Source organism: Phalacrocorax aristotelis, chromosome 21 (assembly GCF_949628215.1).
Source record: "Phalacrocorax aristotelis chromosome 21, bGulAri2.1, whole genome shotgun sequence".
NCBI lineage: Eukaryota > Metazoa > Chordata > Aves > Suliformes > Phalacrocoracidae > Phalacrocorax > Phalacrocorax aristotelis.
In genome coordinates, this window is record NC_134296.1 from 592,620 (window position 1) to 616,070 (window position 23,451).

At 54.5% G+C, this 23,451-nt stretch overlaps 1 protein-coding gene, 1 long non-coding RNA gene and 2 other non-coding genes across 15 annotated transcripts; 3 read left to right on the forward strand and 1 right to left on the reverse strand.

Annotated features, from left to right (window-relative positions):
- Window positions 1-7,346: 7,346 nt before the first annotated feature.
- Window positions 7,347-8,774, reverse strand: LOC142067123 (uncharacterized). The gene is made up of 2 exons (XR_012663909.1): window positions 8,255-8,774; window positions 7,347-7,719 (listed from the first exon to the last, which is right to left on the reverse strand). It is a non-coding gene; the product is annotated as an uncharacterized LOC142067123 (long non-coding RNA).
- A 129-nt stretch (window positions 8,775-8,903) lies between these two features.
- Window positions 8,904-23,220, forward strand: LOC142067115 (SUN domain-containing protein 5-like). 12 transcript variants are annotated; one of them, XM_075115419.1, is made up of 16 exons: window positions 8,929-9,428; window positions 9,966-10,073; window positions 11,158-11,353; window positions 12,223-12,294; window positions 14,203-14,403; window positions 16,145-16,251; window positions 16,494-16,578; window positions 17,322-17,389; window positions 17,973-18,034; window positions 18,201-18,241; window positions 18,495-18,588; window positions 19,175-19,259; window positions 19,833-19,945; window positions 20,539-20,706; window positions 21,067-21,156; window positions 21,824-23,220. In XM_075115419.1, exons 5-16 carry the CDS (start codon window positions 14,351-14,353, stop codon window positions 21,953-21,955), a joined length of 1,098 nt encoding a protein of 365 aa, XP_074971520.1. In that variant the 5' UTR covers window positions 8,929-9,428; window positions 9,966-10,073; window positions 11,158-11,353; window positions 12,223-12,294; window positions 14,203-14,350; the 3' UTR covers window positions 21,956-23,220. The 12 variants fall into 12 exon arrangements, 11 of the variants coding, with proteins under 11 accessions (XP_074971530.1, XP_074971524.1, XP_074971529.1 ...); XM_075115421.1 differs by lacking the exon at window positions 12,223-12,294 and having other exon boundaries at window positions 8,925-9,488; window positions 11,135-11,353; XM_075115422.1 differs by lacking the exon at window positions 12,223-12,294 and having other exon boundaries at window positions 8,927-9,488; window positions 11,166-11,353.
- Window positions 10,225-10,307, forward strand: LOC142067430 (small nucleolar RNA SNORD45). The gene has a single exon (XR_012664042.1). It is a non-coding gene; the product is annotated as a small nucleolar RNA SNORD45 (small nucleolar RNA).
- On the forward strand, window positions 12,294-12,378 carry LOC142067410 (small nucleolar RNA SNORD45). Its single transcript, XR_012664023.1, has one exon. It is a non-coding gene; the product is annotated as a small nucleolar RNA SNORD45 (small nucleolar RNA).
- Window positions 23,221-23,451: the final 231 nt, after the last annotated feature.

Genomic DNA, 23,451 nt, shown 5'->3' on the forward strand with positions numbered 1-23,451 from the left:
TCACAACACCCGGTGAAACCGACACACCTTGCCACACACTGTGACAAGATTACTTGATGGGCCAACTCACGACCATATGTGGAAGAAGGACTCAGAGTTCATGGAAAGGACAGAAAAAACACCCCTTCAGCAAAGCACTAGGGACCACCCAATACCTCTTGAGGGGCTTCTGAGGGACTTAAAACGCACGGGTAATTAGGAAGCAAGTGTTAGAATTAGTTCCAGGAAAGCTAATGCATATGTATATAACCGAGCAATCTAAGCTTTGTCTATCACGCCTTGCGGTATGCACACTAGGAGGAATTATCCCCTGTGCGTCTGGCACCATAATAAAGAATGCCCGCTTCTTCATACTACATTGGTGTTACGGAGTTTTATTCCCGATTTCGGTCACGCCATGGCAGCCGGGCAGACTGCAGGGCGGGTTGTGGGGCGAGCAATAAGCCTTGGGCCAGCTCTTCGGGGCTCCCAGGGCCAGGCCTTGGGAGCCCTGCTTTCCTGGAAGTGGCTAAGGGGAAGTAGTGTATTAATTCCTTGTTTTGCTTTGCCTGTGAGCACAGCTTTTGCCTTACCTGTTATGCTGTCTTTATCTCAACGCACAAGTTTTCTCACTCTTACTCTTCCAAGCCTCTTCCCCATCCCTCCAGGGCAGAGAGATCAAGCAACGTAGCAGCCTACTGGTGTTAAACTACAACATCCATACGAGGTAACTACAGCCTTTGATCCATGAAGTATCCCTAACCTCAAACACCGAGCTGGTGACCGGCTCAAGATTTGGTAACTATGGTACCCTAAAATCGATGCATGTGTAGCCAAACCCTCATTTAGAGCAGCCTGGGGTGGCCTCATTTCTTGCGATTACCCAGAAATGGCCCCTATAGCAAACCTACCCTCAAATCATAGGAAAATTCTGAATTGCATCAACAGAATCAACCTAAGGCTGGTCCTAACCCATTGTGACGGATGTGCTCGACCCCTTGACCAGACTGGTGGTGTGTGGAATAATCGCTGGAGGTGACTTAGACGCTGAGCTTATGTTTTTAGAAAAGGTACAGCGCTGAAGAAGCTTTCAGGGTGAAATGCAGCTGACGTGCGAGGAAGCCGTTCCATGAAAGTTCCCTGGTAACCTTAGATGTCAGCAATGCCAGGAGAACTTGGCGTACTGACTCTGAGAGGAGTTGTCCGGAGGGTGGAGCGGTGTGGGGGCATCGCGGCCGGGCTCTGTGATAAACGGGAACTCCAGGTACCATGGAGCTGGTACGCTGCACATTTGCGACCCTGGGCCAACGGTCCGTCATGCTTTTGACTAAATGCTGTCCTTTTGGTGAACTTTGCTCACTATAATATCATTCTAATACCAAAACACACCTCCATCCCAAAAGTTACCCGCCTCTAAGGTGCGGCCACCCCTCACTGGGCACGCGCTTTGAATTTTTCTAGCCTACATCTTTAAAAGCAAAGCGAGGAAATTTTACGCCAGCCATAATAAAGGGATGTATGACTAGAGTCACTCAAGCTCCACCTGAAAGATAAAGAATAGTATGAAATTTGTGAAGAGAAAGAGGGTGTCAGGGAAGATACCATCGCGTACCACTCTGACTTCTGGGACCAGTCGATGGGCTGAGCTTCTCTTACCCCGCGGTGGGATGCCTTTGGGTAAGATTGGAAACCTCTACAGAGTCACTTTAAATCTCTAACGTATTAGAGTTGCTTTGCTTCATAGTAGAGTTGCTTCATATTTGTTTAGCATACTTGTAGCCCAGCAGTGTACTCATATCCTCGGTATTTATGTGCGTCTTGTAACCAGCAATCTTATCACCGGTGACCCAAAGAACCTGTGTATCTGTCGCTTTAATAAATCGCACTATTCATTGATCTAGCCGTGATGGTTCTCACTGAACGTGAGCAGGCCGGGCATCTGCCAGATTAGTTACTGACAACAAATACTCTGATGAGTGGTTGCTTCTACAACCCTTAGAAAATAAACCGTCTGAGACTAAGACTGGACCTAGCCGCACCTAGACTCCTCTCGGAGGAGGATTTTAGAAAGCAAGGGGGTCCTGTCTGAACCTTGCCACTCCTCAGACTCCTACTATTAATGCAACAGTGGTGGTTTGGTGCAGGCTGCGGAGAAGGTAAAGGCCTGAGCCGTAGCCGGGCCCACGAACTCCTCTAGTTTCAATCTGTTCTCTAAAAACCCACGAAGCAGCAGACTGCCACCGTAGGGCATCAGTGCATATGAGCTTGGAACACCCATCACGTGATTGACACATCAAGAGCAGGTGCCTTGCCTAAGGATCATTTATCATTTATCAGGAAGAAAGCTGTGGGTACAAGGAGTCTCACGCATACCTTGTCCATCGCACGCGATTTGGCTACGAGCCAACCACTTTATCCCATAAATATGACAGCCTAAGTGAGCCACCTTTGAGCTCTCCTGGTTAGGCAGCGTGGATGTGTGGTGGTGATCTCCCCTTGAGCTGGGACACCTCTCAGGGTTGCCGCTCAAGGCAGAGAGACCTTTCACCAAGGGCAGAGATTTGGAAAGCAGCTGATATCACACAAAACCTTGTAGTATGATGACTTTGATTTTGTCCTGGTAACTTTGATTGTGTGTTGAATTGATGCTAATGAAACGTTACGTAAACTTTGCATGTACAATCCCTTAGACATAAAACGTTGTCCAAGTCTGAGACTAAGGTTGGACCTAGGCCACACCTAAGCTCCATCAGGAGTTTAGCCAGCAAGGGGTTCTGCTCTGAACCTCATGACTCAATGGGAGGGTCTTCCTTGCCCTTTTGCATCCATGGTCTCTCTGTGAATCATTTTAACTCCAGTGTAACTCATGTTTCCTTTATATGTTTCTTCCATGCAGTAATTAATAGAGTGAACTTGCCATCGAACTTTGTGAAGTCGCACTTTCACAATATCTTCTTAAAACCAATTTTGCTAATACCTTTGACGGTGATTCTTTAAGTCATCTAAAAAACTCCATTCACAACGCCCATAGGTAACTCTCTTTTAATTATAAACTCAGTCTTGTATGTTACTGTAAATGTGGCTCTTGGGTTTTTTACAGCCTTTACTCATACGCAAATCCCAGCTCAAGTCCTATGGCAACCATAACCACAATCTCCATGCTATTGCTAAATTTCTTTCCTGCAGCAACTCTGTCCCTGACTTCTGACCTTTGGACTATTGAGCTGGGGTTTGCCGGATTGTCTGTGGCATGCACGTGCCCCGGCCTTGCAGGGCTGGTGAAATAGGTACTGGCATCCTCTAGGAACTCTCTTTGCCTTTTGGCCCACATCCTTATTGACAGAGGTGGGGAACAATGGGTAAGGAACTGTATCTGGCAAAGTTTACCACAGTCCTAGAGCTGAAAGGAGAACTGAGGAGTCCTGGCTCCCAGCACCTGCTCCAACTCCCTAAATTCCCCTCCCCTCCCATAGCTCTCCCTTTGTTTCCTTCCCCTTCCCACAGCTCCCTAGACCGAGCTCATCAGAATTGTCATTGATCCATCTCTTTCGTGCCCAGCTTTCTTCACGCAGGGCTCTCAAAGACTAACCAAGTTTGGTTTTATAACCATTTCAATCATTCTCTAACTCCTGAAGTGACATCATGTATTGCCTTTCCAGGTATGGCTGGAGAGTCAATTGCAAGGGCAAAGACCCGACTTCCTGTGTCAAGGGTTGCTAAATCACTCCAGAAGCAGCAGCAGTTTCCTCCGGATCACCAATGGTGAAGAGTGAGGGTGTGTGGAGTGGAGGCTAGGGAAAACAGGTGGCTGTGGGGAATTAAAAGCAGCATATTATTAAGGTAGAAAGGGTGCTGGCTATTGTTAACTCTACGAGGACTTTGCGGTACTGCAATGCAAGTAGAGAACTTAAAGGCTGACGACTTAGGAGAGACAAAGCTTAGCAGAAGGCCATTACAGGTGGAATTTCAGCCATTTAGTTGCATAATCCGCTCTCAAGATTTTGTTTTCCTGACTAAGAGGGCTTACCAACGATGAGGGTTTCTCTCTTTTTTGTCTCTTTCTCTCTTCTCCTTCGTCTCCCCCTTGCTCCCATCCTCGTTTCCTCCCTCCCTTACCTTCTTTCCTTCTTTTGTTCTTTCTTATCTGAGTGTAGAAATTAGGAAAATTAATGAATTAGTTATAAGACCTGCATAACTGCAGTTGCCTTATAACGAGGGCTGAGTCACTGACTGAGGTGGGCAGTACAGCCGGCTGACAGAGAGAGACAGCTATGCTGAAACGTGACCTCGCTCCTTAAATTTATGTGAGCATCTGCTCCCGGCTGCTGTGAGAGAGGGCACCGAAATGTATGGACTTCTGTCCTGAATACGGCTTTTCTTACCATCCTTTGAGGCACCAGACCAAACGCAGTCTACGGAAGATGCAGACAGCATCTCTGTGAGGAAGTAATGGATTGGAAAGCCAGTTAGGAGAGGGAAATGCTTTGCCATTTAGGTCACAAGTCCTTTTTCTAAGCGAAGGCTGAATCCAGGAACAGTACACGAATGGAAGGTGGCAATACCGAAACCGTGTTTGCTTCTGTGCTGGTTCTGGCTGAGAAGGGGTTAATTCTCTTCACTGCGGTGCCTGTGGTGGTCGGGGACCTTTCCAGCTTCCCGCGCTCTGCCGCGTCGGCGGGAGGCTGGGCGGGGCGGGGCCACGCCCGGGGCAGCTGACCCCGACTGGCCAATGGCATGTTCATTCCATACCATGTGACACCATGACCAGTATATTAAGGGGGGGGGGGCAGCTGCGGCTCGGGGAGGCGCGGCGTCGGGTCGGCGGGCAGCGAGCGGCGAGCGGCTGCGTCGCCTGTGGTTTGTTTCGGTGGTTCGTCCCCCCACCCCCCCGGGTTTCGCGCCTCTCGTTGTTTTCCTTTCCATTGCTTTGTTGTTGTTGTTGGTTTTATTTCAATTATTAACCTGTTCTTATCTCAACCCACGAGCGTTACCCTTCTGATTCTCTCCCCCATCCCACCGGTGGGGGAGTGAGCGAGCGACTGCGTGGGGCTGAGTTGCCGGCTAAACCACGACAGCAAGTGTAGAAAGATCTGGTTAAAATATTGTAAAAAATGATCAGCGAACATTCTTGCAATTCTTCTGTTTGGATTTACAAGGGGCCTGCTCAGACTCAAAGGATGATCATATCTCGTGAGGATGTTGGCAAACAGAAGGCTTAATGAAATGTATCAAGCACGCATGGGGCTGCTGTGGCGCCCTGTGCTCTCACGGAAGAGGATTTTTGTGCGCTTCTCAACACAGTTACAAAGACGTGGAGAAAACCATTTTCCTTCCAAATGTTTTTATTCCATACACGATAGAACACTACTTCTGCACTCCCCGGCCATTCTCTTACTTCATCCCTTCTCACTGACAAACTTGGTGTTTTCTAAACATTTCTGAATTCCAAAGAGGTTGGTTGTGCTCTTTCCCCACTCACTCCCTTTCGCTCAAATCTTTGGCTTTTGGTGGGAGAAGAGGCAAACACCTTCCCTGTAAAATTGATGTGATCGAAAAAGGGAACATAAGTAAGACTTTTTTTTTTCCTTTTTTTTTTTTTTTTTTGTCTGCGAAGGCATTCAGCATGCAACAAGGAATTGGATTTTAGGTGTTTCTGTATTGTTTATGACGATACAGATTTGTCCCACTGTTCTAACACTGGGGTTTGGGTGGATATCAAATAAACAAATCTCAGGGAAATTTAAAAAAGCAATTCTGTCTCCTCAGGACCACCTTGTCACAGCACACGGTGACCTACAGGGCCACCGCTTGCTAAAACAAATATGCTAACGCTGTGGTTGTGTGGCCTTGAGAAACCTGCATCTTTTTAAAAAATTGAAAGCCACTAGATACTGGCTTCTAGACCTTTCAGAAACATTCTCCTAGATTACAACACGGATAGGTGTTCTTTCTCGCCGAAGGTGCCTGGATTACTACTTGCAGATCACCGATATTTTGCACACGCCCATGAGTCAGTACGGACAGAAAGTAGTTTGTGTTCTCACATGGCTCAGCATAACAGGGCTTCTTCTCTGTGGCTTAACCGTCTTAATCACCTGGGTCCAGCAGACAGAAATTTTCATTCGGGGCGTTTATCTCTGCGCCTCAAAGAAACCTGTAGCATTGATGACGCAGATACTTGTCTTCTTGCACCTTAGGGAAGGCTGCTTCTTTACGGATGAATGTAAAGTACAGCTCCTGAGAAATACAGGTACGTGATTTTATTATAGTGAGAGGAAAGAAACGTGATCATTCCGTTCTATACATGTTTCCGTTTTAACTGACCCCATGTGAAAGAACCTGTAGGAAGCTGCCTTATCTTCCTCTATAAAGACGCTGTTCTGAACTTGGGTATTACCCCAAAAGCCCAAATACAATCAGGGGCAAGAAACGAGAACCTCACAACACAAGGTTTTTTTGCGGTAAAATTAGCTGAGCAAAATGCTATTTCTGACGGGCACTGCTGCGTTCTGGTAAAAAGCTGTTTATAAGCAGCGAGGTGCAGTTGCTTTTCTTCACTTTGCTCGCCGCATCATTTAAATTTTATCTCAGGTAAGTTGTGCAGTGTCTGTCGTACGTTACAGCTGTACTGCGGTTCTCGCTGTGCTACAGCCCCCGGCAGCTGAACAGCCCTTCCAGCGCAGCAACGCCAAGGCCTGCGCTGCGGTTGCCTGCGCCCGCGTCGGTCTTAAGGATTTAGATACTACCCAGCAGTAACAGAATGTCGGCCCCAAGCGCGTGGCCTCTTTCACGGCCACGCTTCCTAAGCAAGTGACGGTTCAGTGAGGATGATTCAAGTGAAACTGTGTAGCCTTTCCTTAAGAATGACTTAAAGCATCCTGTTTATTTCAAATCCAGTACATTTAAACCCATCAGCGTATACACACTTAACCAGATCTGCGGCAAGAACAGCTGAGAAGGAGGGATTTTTGTGAGATTTTGTTTTTTAACTTGGACAGGCCCTTCTTTCAGTGCTGGCAGGGTGCGCTTTCCCGGACTTCTTGGGGAAGTCGCTCAGCGCTGGTGAGGCTGCGCCTGGAGCGCAGCGTCCAGTGCTGTGATCCCCGTGTCCAGGACACGGACATACTGGAGACGGTCCAAGGGTGGGCCACGGCGATGATGAAGGGTCTGGAGCGTGAGGCTGAGAGAGCGGGGACTGTTCAGCCTGTTGAAGGCTCAGGGGGATCTCATCAACGTGCATGAACAGGAACTCCTGGTATGGAAGCAGAGGGAGCCACGCACTCTGCAGTGGTGCCCACCGACAGGCCAAGAGGCAATGGGCACAAATGAAAACACACGAAATCCCACCCGAACACAAGAAAACATACTTTCTGGTTTGTTTTGGGTTTTTTATTCTTTACTCTGAGGGTGGGTCAAACACTGGCACAGGCTGCCCAGAGAGGTTGTGGAGTCTCCATCCTTGGAGACAGTCAAAACCCAACTGGACATGGGCCTGGGACGTGGGCTCTGGGTGGCCCTGCTTGAGCAGGGGGCATGCACTGGGTGACCTCCAGAAGTCCCTTCCCAACTGAACCCTCTGTGAAATTATGTACAGCTACACACCAAAACGCCCCTGCTTCACTACAGACCCCGTCACCCACCCTCCGAATATAGTGCTGGACGGTACAAATCCTGTCACCAGGTGTGACGTCTACATGGCTCAGAGAGTGCTTCGTGGCTGTAAACCGCCGTCTTATTTACCTGCGGGAAGATTAATACTGTGACATGCTGGACAAGTATTTGCTGTATTGAAAAAGACACCAAAGCTCCCCAACATGCCCCCAACCCCTTCCCCAGACCCAAAATCCAGGCCCAGAAAAGAGCATTGTTTTCCATTGCTCGGTGCCAGCCAGCGTTACGCATATTTGTTCATTCAGAGTCTCAGAAAGGCATTCCCGCCCGGCACGGATGGCATCTGCCAGAGCCCAGCGTTGGTAACTAACGTTACCCCGAAAGGCGGGTTCGTCCGCCTGGCGTGCAGAACACCAAACTCCACACAGGGCGGAGTCGTTTTATTTGATGAATTTTTGTGCAAAGATGGGTGCTAGGTGGTAACCCACAAAGCTGCACCCCACCCCGAGGAACTGCAAGGCATTTGTACAGTTAAATGTGTCAGTCACAGCTAATATTCACACGCCTCAACTAATAATTGGTTCATTGCTTTCTCGCCTCGATGTAAAGGTACAGCTCGCTTTTAATTCACCGCGCGTGCTCAGGGAGTAAGGGGCTTGCTTACTAGAGACAGGGGGCGGTTGCCGGCGTATGGGCCTGATTTTTACTGCTATATCGAGGGTAGCTCCCGTACAGGGCACTTTGCTTTAGTTCTTGTCAGCATCCCAATCAGTTGTTCTCCTTGACTATACACTTTATCGCCCCGTTCTCAGCGGCTTCTGCGCCGGGACGTTTGCTTCCATCAGTGTCTCAGCTCTCCTCAAGGCTAGAGTCGTAGAACAAGGGCTTCCCTGTCTCTCAGTTCCCGACTCCGGCCGCCAAAGTCTGTGTGCCGGGCTCACGGAGTTCACTCTTAGGGCTTACGGAAAATTCCCCAAATTCCGTCTTCTTCAGGATACCGCTAACGGCGCAGTCGAAGTAAGAGCGTTACTTAGGAAGGAAAGGGCTCATTTCCGAGGGCAGCGCCGTCGCCCCCCTTCCCTGGGCTGAGCCCCTCCCCAGAGCCGCGGCGCCCGCTGCGGCGCGCCCGCTTCCGGGCGGGGTCCTTCCGCGCAGCGGGCCGCCGAGTCCCGCCCGCCGGGTCCCGCCCGAGCGCGCCGGCGCGGGTCAGGCGAACGCCACCGGCAGCCCTAGCGGGGCCCTGCCGGGCGCTCCGCCCTTCCGGCGCGGGCGGCGGCCGAGGTCGGTGCTGCGCGCGGCGCGGCGCGGCGGGGAGGGGCCCGGCCCGGCCCGGCCCGGCCGGAGCGGCGGCGCCGGAGCCCTGGGGCGGCGCGGGGGCTCCGGCGCGGGGGCTCCGGCTCGGCCGCTCCGCGCCCTGCGCTGCGCTGCGGTGGGCCCGGGTCGGGCAGTGCGGCCGAGCCCGCCTGGGTCGGGCCGGGCGCCGGGGGACCCCTGGTCAGCGGCGAGCTGGGGTTCGCCTCGGGCTCATCGGGGGTTTTCCTTCGCTCCGTCGGGAGGGCTCGGGCAGGCCGGGAAGGAGGGCGGGAACGTGCCCGCGGTCCGGGCAGGCGGAGGAAGATCCGTCTCCGAGCAGGCACGTGCTGCTGCGGCGTTGCCCGAAATGCTCCCGGGCTGGAAACCCTGCGAGCTGGCCCTGACCCACCCGGCTGGCATCTGCTCGAGGGCAGGAAGGCTCTGCAGAGGGACCTGGACAGGCTGGATCGACGGGCCGAGGCCAACTGGACGAGGTTTAACAAGGGCAAGTGCCCGGTCCTGCCCTTGGGTCACACCAACCCCAGGCAAGGCTCCAGGCTTGGGGCAGAGCGGCTGGAACGTGCCCGGCGGAGAAGGCGCTTGAGGTGCTGGAGCGTGTCCAGAGAAGGGCAACGGAGCTGGGGAAGGGTCTGGAGAGCAAGCGTGCTGGGGAGTGGCTGAGGGAGCTGGGGGGGCTTAGCCTGGAGAAGAGGAGGCTGAGGAAGAGAGACCTTATCGCTCTGTGCAGCTGCCCAAAAGGGGGCTGTAGTGAGGGGGGGGTAGCCCTCTTTCCCAGGTTACAAGCAATAGGACGAGAGGAAATGGCCTCAAGTTGTGCCAGGGGAGGTTTCGATTGGATAATAGGAGAAACGTCTTTACCGCAAGAGCGGTCAGGCATTGGAAGAGGCTGCCCAGAGAGGTGGGGGAGTCGCCATCCCTGGGGTATTTAAAAGACCTGTAGATGCGGTGCTTGGGGACGTGGTTTAAGTGGTGGCCTTGGCAGTGCTCGGTTAACGGTTGGACTTGATGATCTTAAAGCTCCTTTTGAACCTGAACTTATGTTTTATTGGTGCTTTTTAAAGGTCATGCCATGAAAGGGCGCACTAAGAAAACCTGATGCCCTGAGCACGTTACTTCTGGAGAAACGCTTGGCCTCTGCAGCTTTGTGTGGGACACTGAAAGGCAGTTGTGTGAGTATGAGCTAACTTCAGCACAGCTGTGCTTTTTTTAGGTGTGACAACCCTTATTCCCATGGTGAGTGTTAGGGTGTGGGTGCGAGCTCCCCAGCTGCTCCTCTCTTGCCCTGCCATCCCCCGTGACGTACAAAGGTTAGTTCCCCATGGTCCGTGGTGGGTCTTGGCATGTATTATCTGAGTATAAACCTGAAGACGGTCAGTTTAGCTCTAGAATTACTCTGAGACCTGGGAACAAAGTACTTGTTGCTTCTCTGTCTGCAAGGAGGCTGCAGCTGTATTTCCACGTGTCTCCCTTGAAGGCCACTGTCCTGAATGTGGGCGCAGCACTGCCCTGTTGTTCTTTGGGTTGATGAACACGGCAACTAGCAGCATCAGGCGGAGGCAGAGGTTACCAGACGTAGCCCCCAGTAATTGCATTGCAGTTCCAGGAGGCAGAAAGCGTCAATAACTGCTTATGTCTGGAGGGGGGAAAAGCTGGCAGTCGTGTTTAGTGCCCGCAAGGCAGCTGGAGGCACTATTGCTTACGATTGTTGTTGCCGTGCGGAAAAGACGTGGCTTAAAGTGCTGCATCGAGAAAGTAATGCTTACGGGTAGCAGAGGTAAACAATAGAGGAAGGGGAGATAGATATACGCGCGTATGAGAATTGCCTTCCTAGTGCAGCTGCTGGTGGTGGCAGCTTTGGCCCTTGCCGGTAAGTTTCGTTAAATGTTAGAGTTGTTACTTTTGAGACTCGTGGGGATTTGAGCGTTTGTCTGGGCGCTAAGGTAATAGCCGCTGATCTAGAGTGAATTGGTGCCTTACTACTTGCATATGTTTACCTTGGCATTGAGCTTGGTACTTTTAGAGCAGAAAATAGAGGGGAGGAGGGAAGTGTAGTAGCGTAGGCGTGCGCGTGCGTACGTACAGGCGTGTGTACTGCAGGTCTTGTCCGTGCGTGGTTCGCACATCCCGAGTGGTTGATGGGTTGGGAAGCATGTGATGCCCTGCAGGCTTTGTAAGGGTTAACTAAGGCATTTTCCTTGCTCTGGTTTGATGCTGCGCTTATCTGATGAAGGACTAAAATAATGCCCCGCTTAGGGACGCAGTCTGTTGGAGTCTTTGAGGGCAGGCAGTGTTTCCTGGGGCAGACAGCAGTGGATCTCGTGGGATGGCTGCACCGAATGGAGATGGACGAAGTTCTGGCATTCCTCAAACCCTGACAGCGCGAATGTGGTGGAATAAGTGCCGGCGCAGGTCCTGATCCTCGTCTTCTGTCGACCCTCAGCACGTCCAGGTAAAGGTAACAGGGTAGTTGTTGAGACAGCGCCTTTGAGTCAGTGATTGTGATGATTGCGGGCTTAGGAACCAGGTGCTGTTGGATACCAACGGCAAAAACTATTTTGGTGTGTTACCGAGGAAAAAAAACATAATGCAACGGGCAAAGGTTTACGGTTCCTCTTCTCAAGAAGTTGTCGAATTTGGGAACGTCGTGCTTTTTCAGTTGCTTGACTGGTGATGTTGTCTGTATTCTTCACGAATTTTGCACAGTCTTCTCTAAATATGTCCTAGCTGCAGGCTTTACTGGAATTTGTAGGTAGTCACGTTTGGAGTTTACGAATGCTTCTTGGTGTATGTTGAGGTGAAAGATGCGTACGGCCAGAGGATGAGTAAAGGTTTGGATTTTATAGGTACTGGTACGGACAGAAATAATATTAGTGAGTATTAAAGTAATTGTGTAATGACGACATGACCTGTACGTTCACGTAATACCTATAGTTTTTGTGTGTAGTGTGTTTACACTTCAGTACTACACAAAAGAAAGGTTGTAGTCGGGTCTTATGTTCCTCACGTCTGCTTTTTTTTTTTTGCCTCCGTATCACTCACAAATTATACCAGTCTGAGCACTGTATTTATTTGGTGGGTACTTTCCCGCTGAGAAGCAGCACTTAGTCTCAATCTTATTGTTCACCACAGCTATCTCCAGGGTAGCTGAAATTTCTCAGCATCTGTTCTGCCTGTTATATTTCTTCTCGAGTAAACTGTGGTGAAAAACAGTACCCGAAAGGCTCCAGTGCTTCCAGACAAGTGCTTGGTTGCTCGCGTAATGTGTTTCTAGTCCCATCTCAAGTAATGCCTTAACGGTGTTATCTTATTTATTTGTAGCGTCCCATTTTGGGAAGAAAGTGTGTTGGATTTCAAACCCTTGGGCAGGACAGGAGGAGGTGGCCTTCTCGGGTCAGTGATGAGTGTTGGCATGTATTATCTGATGTAAAGGTGATGTCTGTCACCACTTTAGCTCTAGAATTACTCTGAGACCTGGGAAACTCCAGTTTCCTTAGACTGTGACCGTGGCGCTTTTTCAACCTGGAATCAAATGCCTGTCACGTTCTAAGGCAGCGTAAGGAGAAGGGGGCGCGATTTGAGCTTCCTTCCGTTTACGCGCTAGGGAGGTATAGTTGTTAGTTTAATACTTGGATGTTACTAGGAGGTGCTCTCACGTTAACTGATCGCAGCTCTGGGTACTCAAAGCTGAACAGTGTTGGCAAATGCTGATGTAGAGGTTTGGTGGTAAATGTAACCCGCCTGTCTTAATGAGCATGCATATTCTTAATTCACAAACACGGTTTAGTCCCACCTACGCATCCAGAATGTTTGAAGGGTCATGTCACATCTTCCTTTGATCACAGTCAACAGTCACGTGTTCAGACTTGTTTTTTGAGGGGGGGAAAAAAAAGGTAGATAATATATTTGTGTGTTGGGCTTGTAGGTTCCATTTTGCATTTTTGTAAGACTTGAATTTTAGCTGGCGACTGTAAGATTCCAGCTGACTGTAGGGACGGAAAGTTAAAGTTGTTAGCGTTTTTCAGGGTTGGCCCGAGAATATTCCTTCATTTCAGCTGTTTCTTCTATTATGCTCTTTATAATAAATTCTCAACTACTGTTTTTACAGGTGACATGAGCTAGGAGAAAAAACATAAAGCCAGCTGGGGCCCAAGACCAGCACTGTTGTGTTCATAAGACATTGTGTCCCAGGAGCGAACTGGCTCACGTCAGTGCTACCTCAGAAATCTTTGTATTCGCTACTCAGACCTCGATTTTTCCTCACTGTGCAGTTTGCGTCTATTCGTAGAATGTCCTGAGCTGGAAGAGACCCACAAGGACCGTCAAGTCCAGCTCCCATCCCTGCACAGGACAAGCCCAAATTCACACCGTGCCTCTGAGGGCGTTGTTCAAGTGCTGCTTGAATATCGCCAGGCTTGGTGCCGTGGCGGCCTCCCTGGGGAGCCTGTTCCGGGGCTCCACCACCCTCTGGGGGAAGAACCAGTTCTTCTCCTTAACTATACACTTTATTGCCCAGTTCTCTGCGGCTTCTGAGGTGGGATGTTTGCTTTGATCAGTCTCTTAGCTCTCCTCAAGGAAATAGTGGTAAAACAAGTGCTTCTCTATCTCTCAGTTCCCGACTCTGGCCATCAAATTCTGTTTTGCCAAGCTCACGTAGTTCGTTCTTGTGGCTCAGCAGAGAATTCCAAAACGACCATTTTCTTCAGGATATCACTACATTGATGTTACGGAGTTTTGTTCCTGATTTCGGTGACACTGCGGCAGCCGGGCAGATGGCAGGCCCAGGTTGCGGGTCGAGCAACAAGCCTTGGGCCAGCTCTTCGGGGCTCCCAGGCTTCGGAGCTCCTCCCTCACTGTCCCGGTAGTGGGGCCGCAGGAGCGGAGGGAACAATTTGGCCTAGCACCTTCCCGGCACCCAGGCTGTTGCCAAGTTTCTGTCGAACGGGTGTCGAGAGCCTGTGTGACTGGCCTGTCGGAAACCCCGTTCCTCAGCCCGTGCGCGTCCCCGTTCTAGATCTCGCTGCTCTCTGTTGGGGGTCCTTCTGTGTCACATTGGTTACTGTCGACGGGGAAGTTTTGAGCGTTTCGCCCCTCGTTATTCTGTTCTGCCCTTGCCAATTTGAGCTCCCTGACCCGTGTTCCCTTCTGACGGACCACCGCCTCTGGGCTTCCCAGAAAGGCTGTCTGGTTCCGCAGCCCTTGGGGTGCTGCCATCGTGGGCTCCACCATCTAATGCTAAGGCTAGGCTCTTCGCTCCCACAGGCGCTGCCTTTTGCAACCCTTTGTTTCTCCGTCCTGCAGTTGCTGTCATGGACATGGCATCCTGGGGTATAGCGCCTTCTCCATCAAGGACGTCCCAGTCAGCCACGTTCTCTGTTGACTCGGAAAGCCCGTCTGGAGCATTCCAGGGACAGGAACCGCTCCCACAGGAGCCCCCTTCCAGAGCTGGATGAGGGAAGCCCGTCCCTACCCAGAGGATCACGCCCAATGCCGCCCTGACCCGTGAGTGCGAGAGCTGCCCAGCCTGCCGCAAGCCCCTCAGGCACCCTTTGCTGCCAGGGCCCTCCTGTCATCAACGGCACTGGCAGCTCTGCTGCCTGGACGGCCCGCTGCGCTGGCGGGTCCATGGGCCCAGGCAAGCCTGGGGCTGCCCAGGGGGAAGTGGGCGCCTTGTGCTCCCCTGCTAAAGCGGCTGGCATGGCTGTGTAGCTGGAGCCCCGCACTGCCCCAGCACGGCTTGGCCCTGCACCGGCGTGGGGCTCCCAGCGGGCAGTGAGGTGGGACTTGGCGGGGCCGTGCTCCATACAGCCTGTGACCCCGTGCTGCCAGGCTGGGAGCCTGGTACGGGCCGTGCTGCCCAGAGCCCTCAGCGCAGCCTGTGCCCCTCTGCTCCTGGGCCCTCCAGGCCACTGCAAGACAAGGAAGGAGCATGCTCACGCTGCCATTTCAAATGAGGGAAGCGGAGGCAGAACCAGCAGGGGCAAGAAAACAAACAGTCCTTGCTAACCAGATGTACCGCTGGGCGCCTGACAGCACATTCCGGTCTACTGGCCCTTTTTCTTCTTGGCCCGCAAAAGGGTTCCGAGAGGAGAACCGCTGCTGGAAGCGGCTGTCTCGTGGGGCAAGAGCAAAGCCCCCTTTCCAGCACCCTTTCTGGTTTCCCGGGGGTGCCCAGGAGAGATGGAACCCTGCCCGGCAGGCCAGGCCAGGCAGCCGCCTGGCACGGGAGCGTGGCAGGGTTCAGCGCGCCCACAGGCACGGGCTCCCAGCGCCTGGGACGGCAGCAGCCGCTCTGCCCCTCCCGGCTCAGCCCTGGGGAGCCCCAGTGTGACGTCAGAGCCACCACTGTGAGCTCAGAGCTGGCCACCCGCACAGCCCTGTGGCGCGTGGGGCAGGAGCCCACAGATGTGTGTGGCTGTTGCCCGGGCAGGTGCGCTCCTGCTGAGAGGCGGCAGGCACGTGGCTGCTACTGGAGCTGGTTTTGCCTGGGCAGGCCACGCTTGCTGGGGCTGAGGGGGAAGAGCTGAGCGGGGAGCCTGCCTTGGCCCAGAGATGGCGAGGAGAAAGGCCCCCCAGGGAAGACACCAAGGGGCCTCCAAAGGCTCCGTTGGGATTAATGCCAGACAAGAGCTGGCAGGGGAGGCAGCGGGGCCGAGCTGCTGCCAGGCCAGCGGGTACGAAGTGGGCTGCTCCTGCCTGGGGCGTCAGGTTCGGGCGGAGTAGCAGGGCCGTGGCCCAATGTAGTCAGTGGCGTCAGAAGCCAGTGTGCAGCAGGGGCCTTTGGGGAGGGGGTAGCCTTGTGCTGCAGGGGTCAGAGCCCACCCTGATTTGCAGGGAGATTTTGCTGCACATCAGGCCAGCCCCTGGGACCTGACACTGCCCCCCCCTTGGGATGCTGAGGCGGGGTCCTGCCTGGCTGTGGTGGGGCAGCTGTGCGGGGAGGAGAGGGGTCGGGAGAACGCCAGTGACCAGGGAGGAGGGGTGTGGCCCATGGTGGGGGACGGCCCACGGTGGGGGACAGCAGCCTGTGCCCTCTCCCCAGACGGCCACCGAGAGCTGTCTGCGAAGGGGCAGTTGGTGCCAGGGAGCAGGGAGTGACGGGCTCAGAATAGGGCTGTCCTGCCGGGTGGGCTGGGGCAGCCCGTCCTCTGACAAGGGCCTCTGCTCAGGCTGCTCCTGCCCGCCTCGGCTCCCGTGGCGTGGCGATGGTGGGCAACCAGCATTTGTCTTTTTCCTCCCACAGGAACCCGTGCGTGGAGGTGGAGCTGGTGACGGTCCCTTCCACCTCGGCTCCCTGCTCTGCCACGCAAGGGCCTGCCAAGTGGCGCAACAAGGCCACAGGAATTGCAAGTGAGCTCAGCACTGCTGCTTGCTGTGAAGTCCCCTGGGGTGAACTTGGAGAGCTGCGCTGTGCCAGAGCTCTGGCCAAATGTCACGAGAGGCAGGAGAAGTGCAGGCTGCCCCAGGGAGGGAGGGAGTGCGTAGGACTGGGTGCCCGCCTTCCCGCAGGGAGCTCAAACACGTGTGGCTGGGCATCCTAGAGAAGAGACCTCAAGAGACAGGCCTAACTTTTCTCTTGCTTTTTTGCCCAGGGGCGGTCCTCAGCCTGGCTTGGCATCCGGCAGGTGCCCTTGTCTCCCTGTGGAGACATCTGCTGAGCACATGCGTCTTTGCCAGGTACGTACTACCTGTTTCTGCTGTGGTGGGGGGCGGGGGGAGAAGGGGGATGTCCCTTCCCCCAAGCAAGGGGGAGAGCAGAGAGTGTTCCCACCCAGCAGCGCGGGGCTCCTGCTCGTGCGCCAAAGTTTGTGCGGTGCCAGTTCTCGGGGAGAGCCAAGAGCAAAGCCCCTTGGCAGCCCCACTCCCAGGCGTTTGCCGGAGCCCCAGAACCCTCCCGGAGATGTAGTAGGACAAACCGCCGTGTAGCCAGAAGCTCAGGAGCACAGCCAAGCCTCCGCAGGGCAAGGGTCTTCCCCAGCTCTGGCAAGAGACCACACAGGTCTGGAAGGAAAGCCAGACGAGGCCCCTGCGCTTCCCAGCTGTGTGGAGAAACACCCCTAAGAGCAATCTGTGTGACTGCAAGTGAGAACAGGCCTGCTCTCTCAGCCAAAGAGAGAGACCAAGGTCCACACCAGAAGAACTACTGAAAAGCAGTCCTCATTTGCTCAACCCCTCTACTTCCCTGCATGATTTTCATTCCCTTTCGGAAGGTGCTCCTGGAGCCCTTCGTTTGGGGAAGATCTGCCGGCAGCGTTGAATGGTGTGGACAGAAATCGTGTTCGTGCTGGGCGCCAATCTGTCAGCTCTCTGTCAGTAGCAGGCGTGCAAAGCAATGGCTTTAGGGCCTGAGGAGGGAAATCCACGGGTGAGGGGGTTTGCCCAAGACTTGCAGTACTGACACCCAAAGGACTCTCTTCTAGGCAAAAGATGGGCCCGCAGAGCAAGAGGTTCCTGAAAGTCTTCTTCCTGTGGCTCCCAGTGGCTCTGGGTGAGTTTTCATGAGCAAACACAGCCTGGCTGTGCTGGATGCCAGCTTTCCTTTTGGGCCAGTATGTGTGAAACGCCCGTGGTGCGGGTGCGTCCTGAGGAGGTCCTTGACTGGCACTGGCGTTTGGACTACCGGTAAGACTGGTAGCCTCCCAGCCGTGCTGCTGCTCTGGCCACTGGGCCAAATGGCTTGCTTAGTCTGCAAGTCTGCGAGAGAAGGGCGTAGCTCTTTCCAAGCCTGAGCTGGGGATTCCCAGACGGGAGGGGCCGTGCAGGGGGACCCATGGAGAGGTACCTCTCCTAGCCCATGCAGCCCAGCCTCGGTGCTCACCGAAGCAGTGAGGGGAAATGGGGAGTAGCTCTGGGGCACCGAGCACACCTGAAGGCCACGGCTACGCAGTCCCCTCAAGCCTGGGCTGATGGCTCCCGGTCAGAGGCGCGTCCTCTCTCTGCACCCCACGTTCCCCACCTCCTCAGCTCACCTGCTGCCCAGCCCCAGGGCACCAGGCAGGCGACAACGCAGCTGCAGGGGGATGGCTAGCAACTCCGCTAAAAGAACCGTCTCTTGGTGATGTGAATTGCAGCTGGTGCTTACTGCGCGACCTCGCTGCCGGTGTGGACAACGCAGGCAAAGGGACTGATAGAGGTCAGTGACTCGTTGCTGGCAGTGGCTGGAGGAATCACAGGCTGTGCTGCTGCCACGCAGGCTGACCCAAAGAAGCGGCAGCTTGTGCCTTCCTAGGGAAGCCTCTCCTGGGAAGCTGCGGCAACTCTGGTAGCAGATGCTCTAACGGAGCATTTTTCCCTCCCAGGAGCTGACACGTGTGTCGTCGGCAAACCTGAAGATGCTGTGGTAAGAGAGGTTTCCTGAGCTGGAACTGGTTCTGTGCAGAAGCGTCAGCCGACCTCGTGCTACCTGCACTCACTTTCGTAACAGCCAGGGCTCCCGTACTTCCCTCCTGCCTTTGCCTTTTGCTCAGCCTGGTGCGGAAGGGAAGCAGTGGCAAAGCAGGGAAAGCACACGTGTCTCTCTCTCTTGCTGAGCTCAGACGCTCCCCAGAGGCAATGGGCCGCTCTCTGACCAGATCGGCTTTCCTGTCGTGCAGGAACTTGCCCGTTTTGGCGGCGGAGGAAACCCAAAAGACACGCTTTCTGCTGGAGGAGGTGGCTCGGCTGAGGGCACAGATCCGCAGTTTGAAGGTGATCCTGCATTTTGGGGAGGGAGGCTTGGCTGGGCAGAACCCCTGAGAACATTTTCTTCAGGATTCTTGGTGGGGTCAGACTGCTGACTGCAGCAACCCAGCCTTTGCCCCAGGGGCTTGCTGGGTGAGCTTCTGCACTGCACAGGCCCCTCTCCAGCCCCAGCAAAATGAGGCTGCATCCTCTCAGAGGACTCCTGAGAGCCTTTCCTAGGTGTGCCGGTGCCTCTGGCTCCTCTGAGCAGGCTCCTGAGGCGGTGGTGGGACCCATGCACACGTACAGTGCCAGCCATGGCTTACAGGGCCTGAGCCTCTCCCCCTCCTGACTTGGAGAGCACAGAGGGTGTGGACGGTGGTGTGGGGACCCACATCAGCACACCTTGGGGTCATGGCCATGGCCATGGCCACAGATAATCTTCCTAGTCCTCACGGCTCATGCCAGCAGCAGAGAGTCTTGCAGCTCTGTGGACAAGGCTTGCCTTGCCTTGCCTTCCTGACACTGACCCTTTGCCTCTGCGGGCGCTAGGAGCCACGCTGCACTGCCTGCTGATGTGGTCCTTTTCTGTGTTGATTTCTGGCGTTCCCAGGAAGCTCAGGAAGTGAACCAGGCAGCGTCCAAGAAGGCTTTGGGTGCCTACGTCGAGATGTCTGACTGGGCCCTGGAAAGCTCTGGTATGGACACAAGCAGCCCAGTCCTTGCCCTGCGCTTGCCTCTAGCACTCCCCAAAGGAGCCCGTGCTCCAGGCACTGCTCTCCAAAATGGGGCAGCTTAAATCCTTCACGGGGTCCAAGAGCAAGGCTGTGGCAGAGTGGGTCGCTCAGACTCCCTCCCAGTCAAGCCCTTGGTCTCCGCACAGGTGCCCCTGGCGCTGCCCCCCGCACGTCTTCCTGTGCTGATGGAGGGGCTCTGCTCCTCTGCGCTGCATTTGCAAAGGGAATGGCTGGGCCGTCCTTTGCTGCTCATGCTCCAAGCCCTCAGCTTTGGTCTGCTGTCATGCTCGTGGGCGCCTGCAGGCTCCCAGAGCCCTCAGACCTTCTCCTCGTGGTGCTGTGAGAGAAGCACTCACCAGGGATGGGGCTGCCGTCATTGCTCTGTGCAGCTGGGCACTCCCCCGCCCCCAGCGTGGTGATGAGGACAGGACTGACAGACGTGGAGCTGGACGGCGGCGTCACAAATACTGCCTGAGCACCAGCTCCCTTCTAGTCTGCGGCCTCTAGCAGTCATCTGCTCTCCCTTCCTTACAGGTGCCACCATTGACAGGCAGAGAACTTCCGAGACCTACGACTGCCAAGAGAATTGGGGCTGCAGGGTTTTATGGTTCTTCCGCGCTGCCAAGCCTCCTGAGACTATTTTGCAGGTATCGTAGCAGAAATCTTCAGGGAAGGTGTCCTTCCTTCCTGAGAAGTTGGGGACTGACCTCAGGGGCTCTCCCCTCAGGCCAGTGGTACTGGTCAAGCCCACCGTGCTGCTCAGGTTCCGGACACCAAAGCTCTCACACAGGGCTGGGCTTGCTAGAGATCCGTGGTTCCCCTGGCGAGGTGAACAGAGGTGAACTGCTGCATCTTGCCCACAGTCCTCTGCCACAGCTGGGTGAAAGCCTTCCTCCCTGGCGACCCTGGTTCCACATTCACCCCTAACGGTGCCTTTTTGCGGGCGGGAGGCGGGAGGTGGCGGGTGCCCTGCAGAGCCGCTGGGCAGGGACGTGTTTCTGCGCGGGCCTGACTAGGATGCTTTCGTAACCACTCTTCTCCTCTGCTCCCTAATACTGAGACCCCCTTTGTCAGGCAGGGCAGGGGGCCTCCTACTTCTGTCCAGTTCCTCACAGGCGCCTCATTTTCAAGCTGAAATAGGCCCCACAGACATGCTGGCGCCTATGCTTCGAGCTACATGGGCAGTGGTGTTGGCCCCAGTGCTCTCTCACACTTCATTGCTGTCGCGTTCTGGTTGCAGGCGGATGTTTCCCCAGGAAACTGCTGGCCTTTCCAAGGGCATCAGGGCCAGGTGGTCATCAGGTTGCCAGCACGAGTCCATCTGACTGCCGTCACTGTGCAGCACATCTCCAAAGATGTGTCTCCATCTGGGACCGTCCTCAGCGCCCCCAGAGACGTCGTTGTCTTTGTAAGTCCCTGCTGGGCGCTTCTGGCGGGCATCTGGCCCTGGGGCAAAGCCAGGACAGGGCCCTGCTTGCTTTTGTGCATCTTCTGGGGTTTGTGTCCTGATCTCTCGCGAGCACTGCAGTGCCCTCGCGGGACGCTTCAGGGGCTCGAGAGGTTTCATCCCTCTTAAGGTTTGTTCTGGCCAAGCACCTCTGGGTTCTTGACCAAATCTCAAAGCGGAGACTGAGCTCCACCATACCCGGTGCTAGGCTGCTGCTCGAGCCCCAGGAGAGGGTGGGTGGATAACAGGGCTGAGCCAGCGCGTACCTTGCCTTTCTGTTGGGATGAGTCTGAGCGGCTCTCCTTGTGCTTTGCCCCTGAGGGAGTGGATGTGGACGGAGAAGAGGAAACTCTCCTTGGGACGTTCACGTACAACGTGGCAAAAGAGGCTATTCAGACCTTCCCTCTGAAGGTACGCTCCACGCACGGGGACGAGATGCCAGGGAGCACAGCAGGTTTGCCTGCAAGTCCATGGAGGAAGGGCACGCATGCTTTCTTTTCTCCCTGGGCAGAGGGGCCCGGGCCGCCGTCATGAGAGAGAGACCTGCGGGCTTGGGAGGGCTGAGTAGCACGCGGTGGTGGTAGCAAGAGGGTAGCAAGGGCAGGGTCAGGCCCGTAGGAGCACGAGTCCCGAGAGATCCCTGGCTGCGCCCGGTGCCTTCAGCAGAGGCAGCTGCACGTGCGCCCACTCCACGCAAGCAGCGTCTTTGTGCCGTGGAGAAACAGGGCGGCCTGGTGGCGAGAGGCGTCGGGCAGCACCGTCGCTCCATGCTGCGGCCTGCTGGCAGGCTGGACAGTGTCCTCTCCTCCCACCATAGCACGCCCATTCTCCCGCGGCGCTCTCACGCCTGCCAGGGGGAGAGCAGGCACAGCAGGCAGCGGGAGCTCGGCGGGGTTGCACACCAGGTGCCCCACGCGCAGGAGCGCCTCCCCGGCCTCCCTGTCAGCACAGAGCAAGCAGCAGCGGGAAGGGGCAGAGGGAAGGGAGACCGAGCCCCAGCCGGGCCGGCATGCAAAGACGGGGTGATTGCACTGCCGCTCTTAACACCCCCGTTTCCTTTTCCCACTCTTCTTCACAGAACGCGCCGCTTCCCAGAGCCTTTCCGTCTATCAAACTTCTTGTGAAGAGCAACTGGGGAAACCCAGCGTACACCTGCATTTATCGAGTGCAGGTTCATGGGAAGATGGCGCAACCGGAAAGCCCCAGGTGAAACCAGAGAGAAAAAAAAAGTCAAACATGAGAAAGAAGAAGAAGGGGAGGAAGAACAAATAAATCTAAAAGATGTGGCAATTGAGATGGCTGTAGAACTGTAGAAGATTTGTCTCCAAAGTGGGGTGCTCAAGACGTTCCACACTGCGGGAGGGGAATTCGGGAGCGTGTGGAAAATGTTACAACTTCTATGCCATTTTTTTCTTAAAAACGAGGAAGATAGGAAGCATTCCCAAGACTGAATCTAGAGAGGGGAGGCCCAGCCTGTCAGCGCTCCTCCCGCCGCCCCTGGGGGCTCCGCAAGTGGCCCCAGCCCAGGGCAGGCCGAAGGGCCCGGCTTCAGTTCACAAGAGGGCGACTGGCCCCGCCCGCCGGCCCGCGCGGGCTCTGCAGGAGCTCCCCCAGGCGCCCGCCCACCCTCTTCCCGGCTTCTCAGCCAATGGCGCCCGCCAGGCGGGGACAGGCAGGGCCCCCCGCCAACCACCGCAGCGCCCCTTCTCTGGCCCCGCCCCGCTGCGGCCGCGTGCCGACGGACGAGCACGTTGCTACGGGCGCGCCCGGAGCGCCAGCCAGGGCCCCGGGTTCGAGTCCCGCCGCTGGGTTCGAGGCCCGGCGAGAGGTCAAGGAATGAGGCGCTTGCTGCTGTGAATGCCTCACGTACCAGCCAAAGGGCTGCCCGCGCAGGAGGGGAAAGGTTGTTTAATTGGAAATTGTAGTTATAATTTGGTTTTAAGTACCGGTGCTTGTAATAGTTGTTTTGGTCAGTTATTAAGAGAAGAAGAACTTTGCCAAGGATGTTTTCTTGTTGGGGGGGTCCGAGTCCCCTGCCTGGTTTGGAAAGGGCTTCGAGTCCCCGAAGTTGACCAAGCGGGTTAGAGTCCCACTGAATGGGGTTTGAGTCCCCAGTTTGGCTACTTGTCTTGACTGGTCTCTGAATTTTGGCGTGGTTATCAGAATATGGATTTATTTTTGCATGTTCGGATCAGATAGTTGTTTTGGAAGTCACATTTAATATGGGTGGGGAATCGTCTAAAGGCAAGGTCTTAAAGAAGTCACCTCTAGGGCGTTGACTGAAGCATTGGAAGGGGGGTGGGGGTGGGTTCGATCCCCTCACAAGGAAGCAGTTAACTGAATATTGTAATCATTGGTCGCCGATCTGTACTTTGAAATATAATACTATAATACTACTATATTAAAATAATATGTATTATAATGTCACCGTTTGTAATGAGAAAATGACGGTTTGGTGATTAAAAGATCGGATTCACTCTAAAAGTGAGGGTTTGGGTCCTAAAAATGAGGCTTTGAGCTTTAAAGAACGGATTTAGGCCCTGAACGTGAGGGTTTGCAACATATAAATGAGGGTTAGACAGTAAAAAAGGCAGGTTTGAACCCTAACAGTGAGGGTTTGGGACCTCTAAAGGAGGCTTTGTGCCTTAACAGAGGAGTTTGGACCCTGAAAGTGAAGGTTTGGAACATGAAAATGAGGCTTTGAGA

Excerpts from the sequence above, each read along its gene's own strand:
- LOC142067115 (XM_075115423.1), top strand. The coding sequence starts at position 14,351 with ATGAGGGAAGCCCGTCCCTACCCAGAGGATCACGCCCAATGCCGCCCT. Across the intron at positions 19,260-19,832 it reads CTGGGCCCTGGAAAGCTCTG|GTGCCACCATTGACAGGCAG; the intron begins GTATGGACACAA and ends CCTTCCTTACAG. Across the intron at positions 19,946-20,538 it reads CTCCTGAGACTATTTTGCAG|GCGGATGTTTCCCCAGGAAA; the intron begins GTATCGTAGCAG and ends TTCTGGTTGCAG.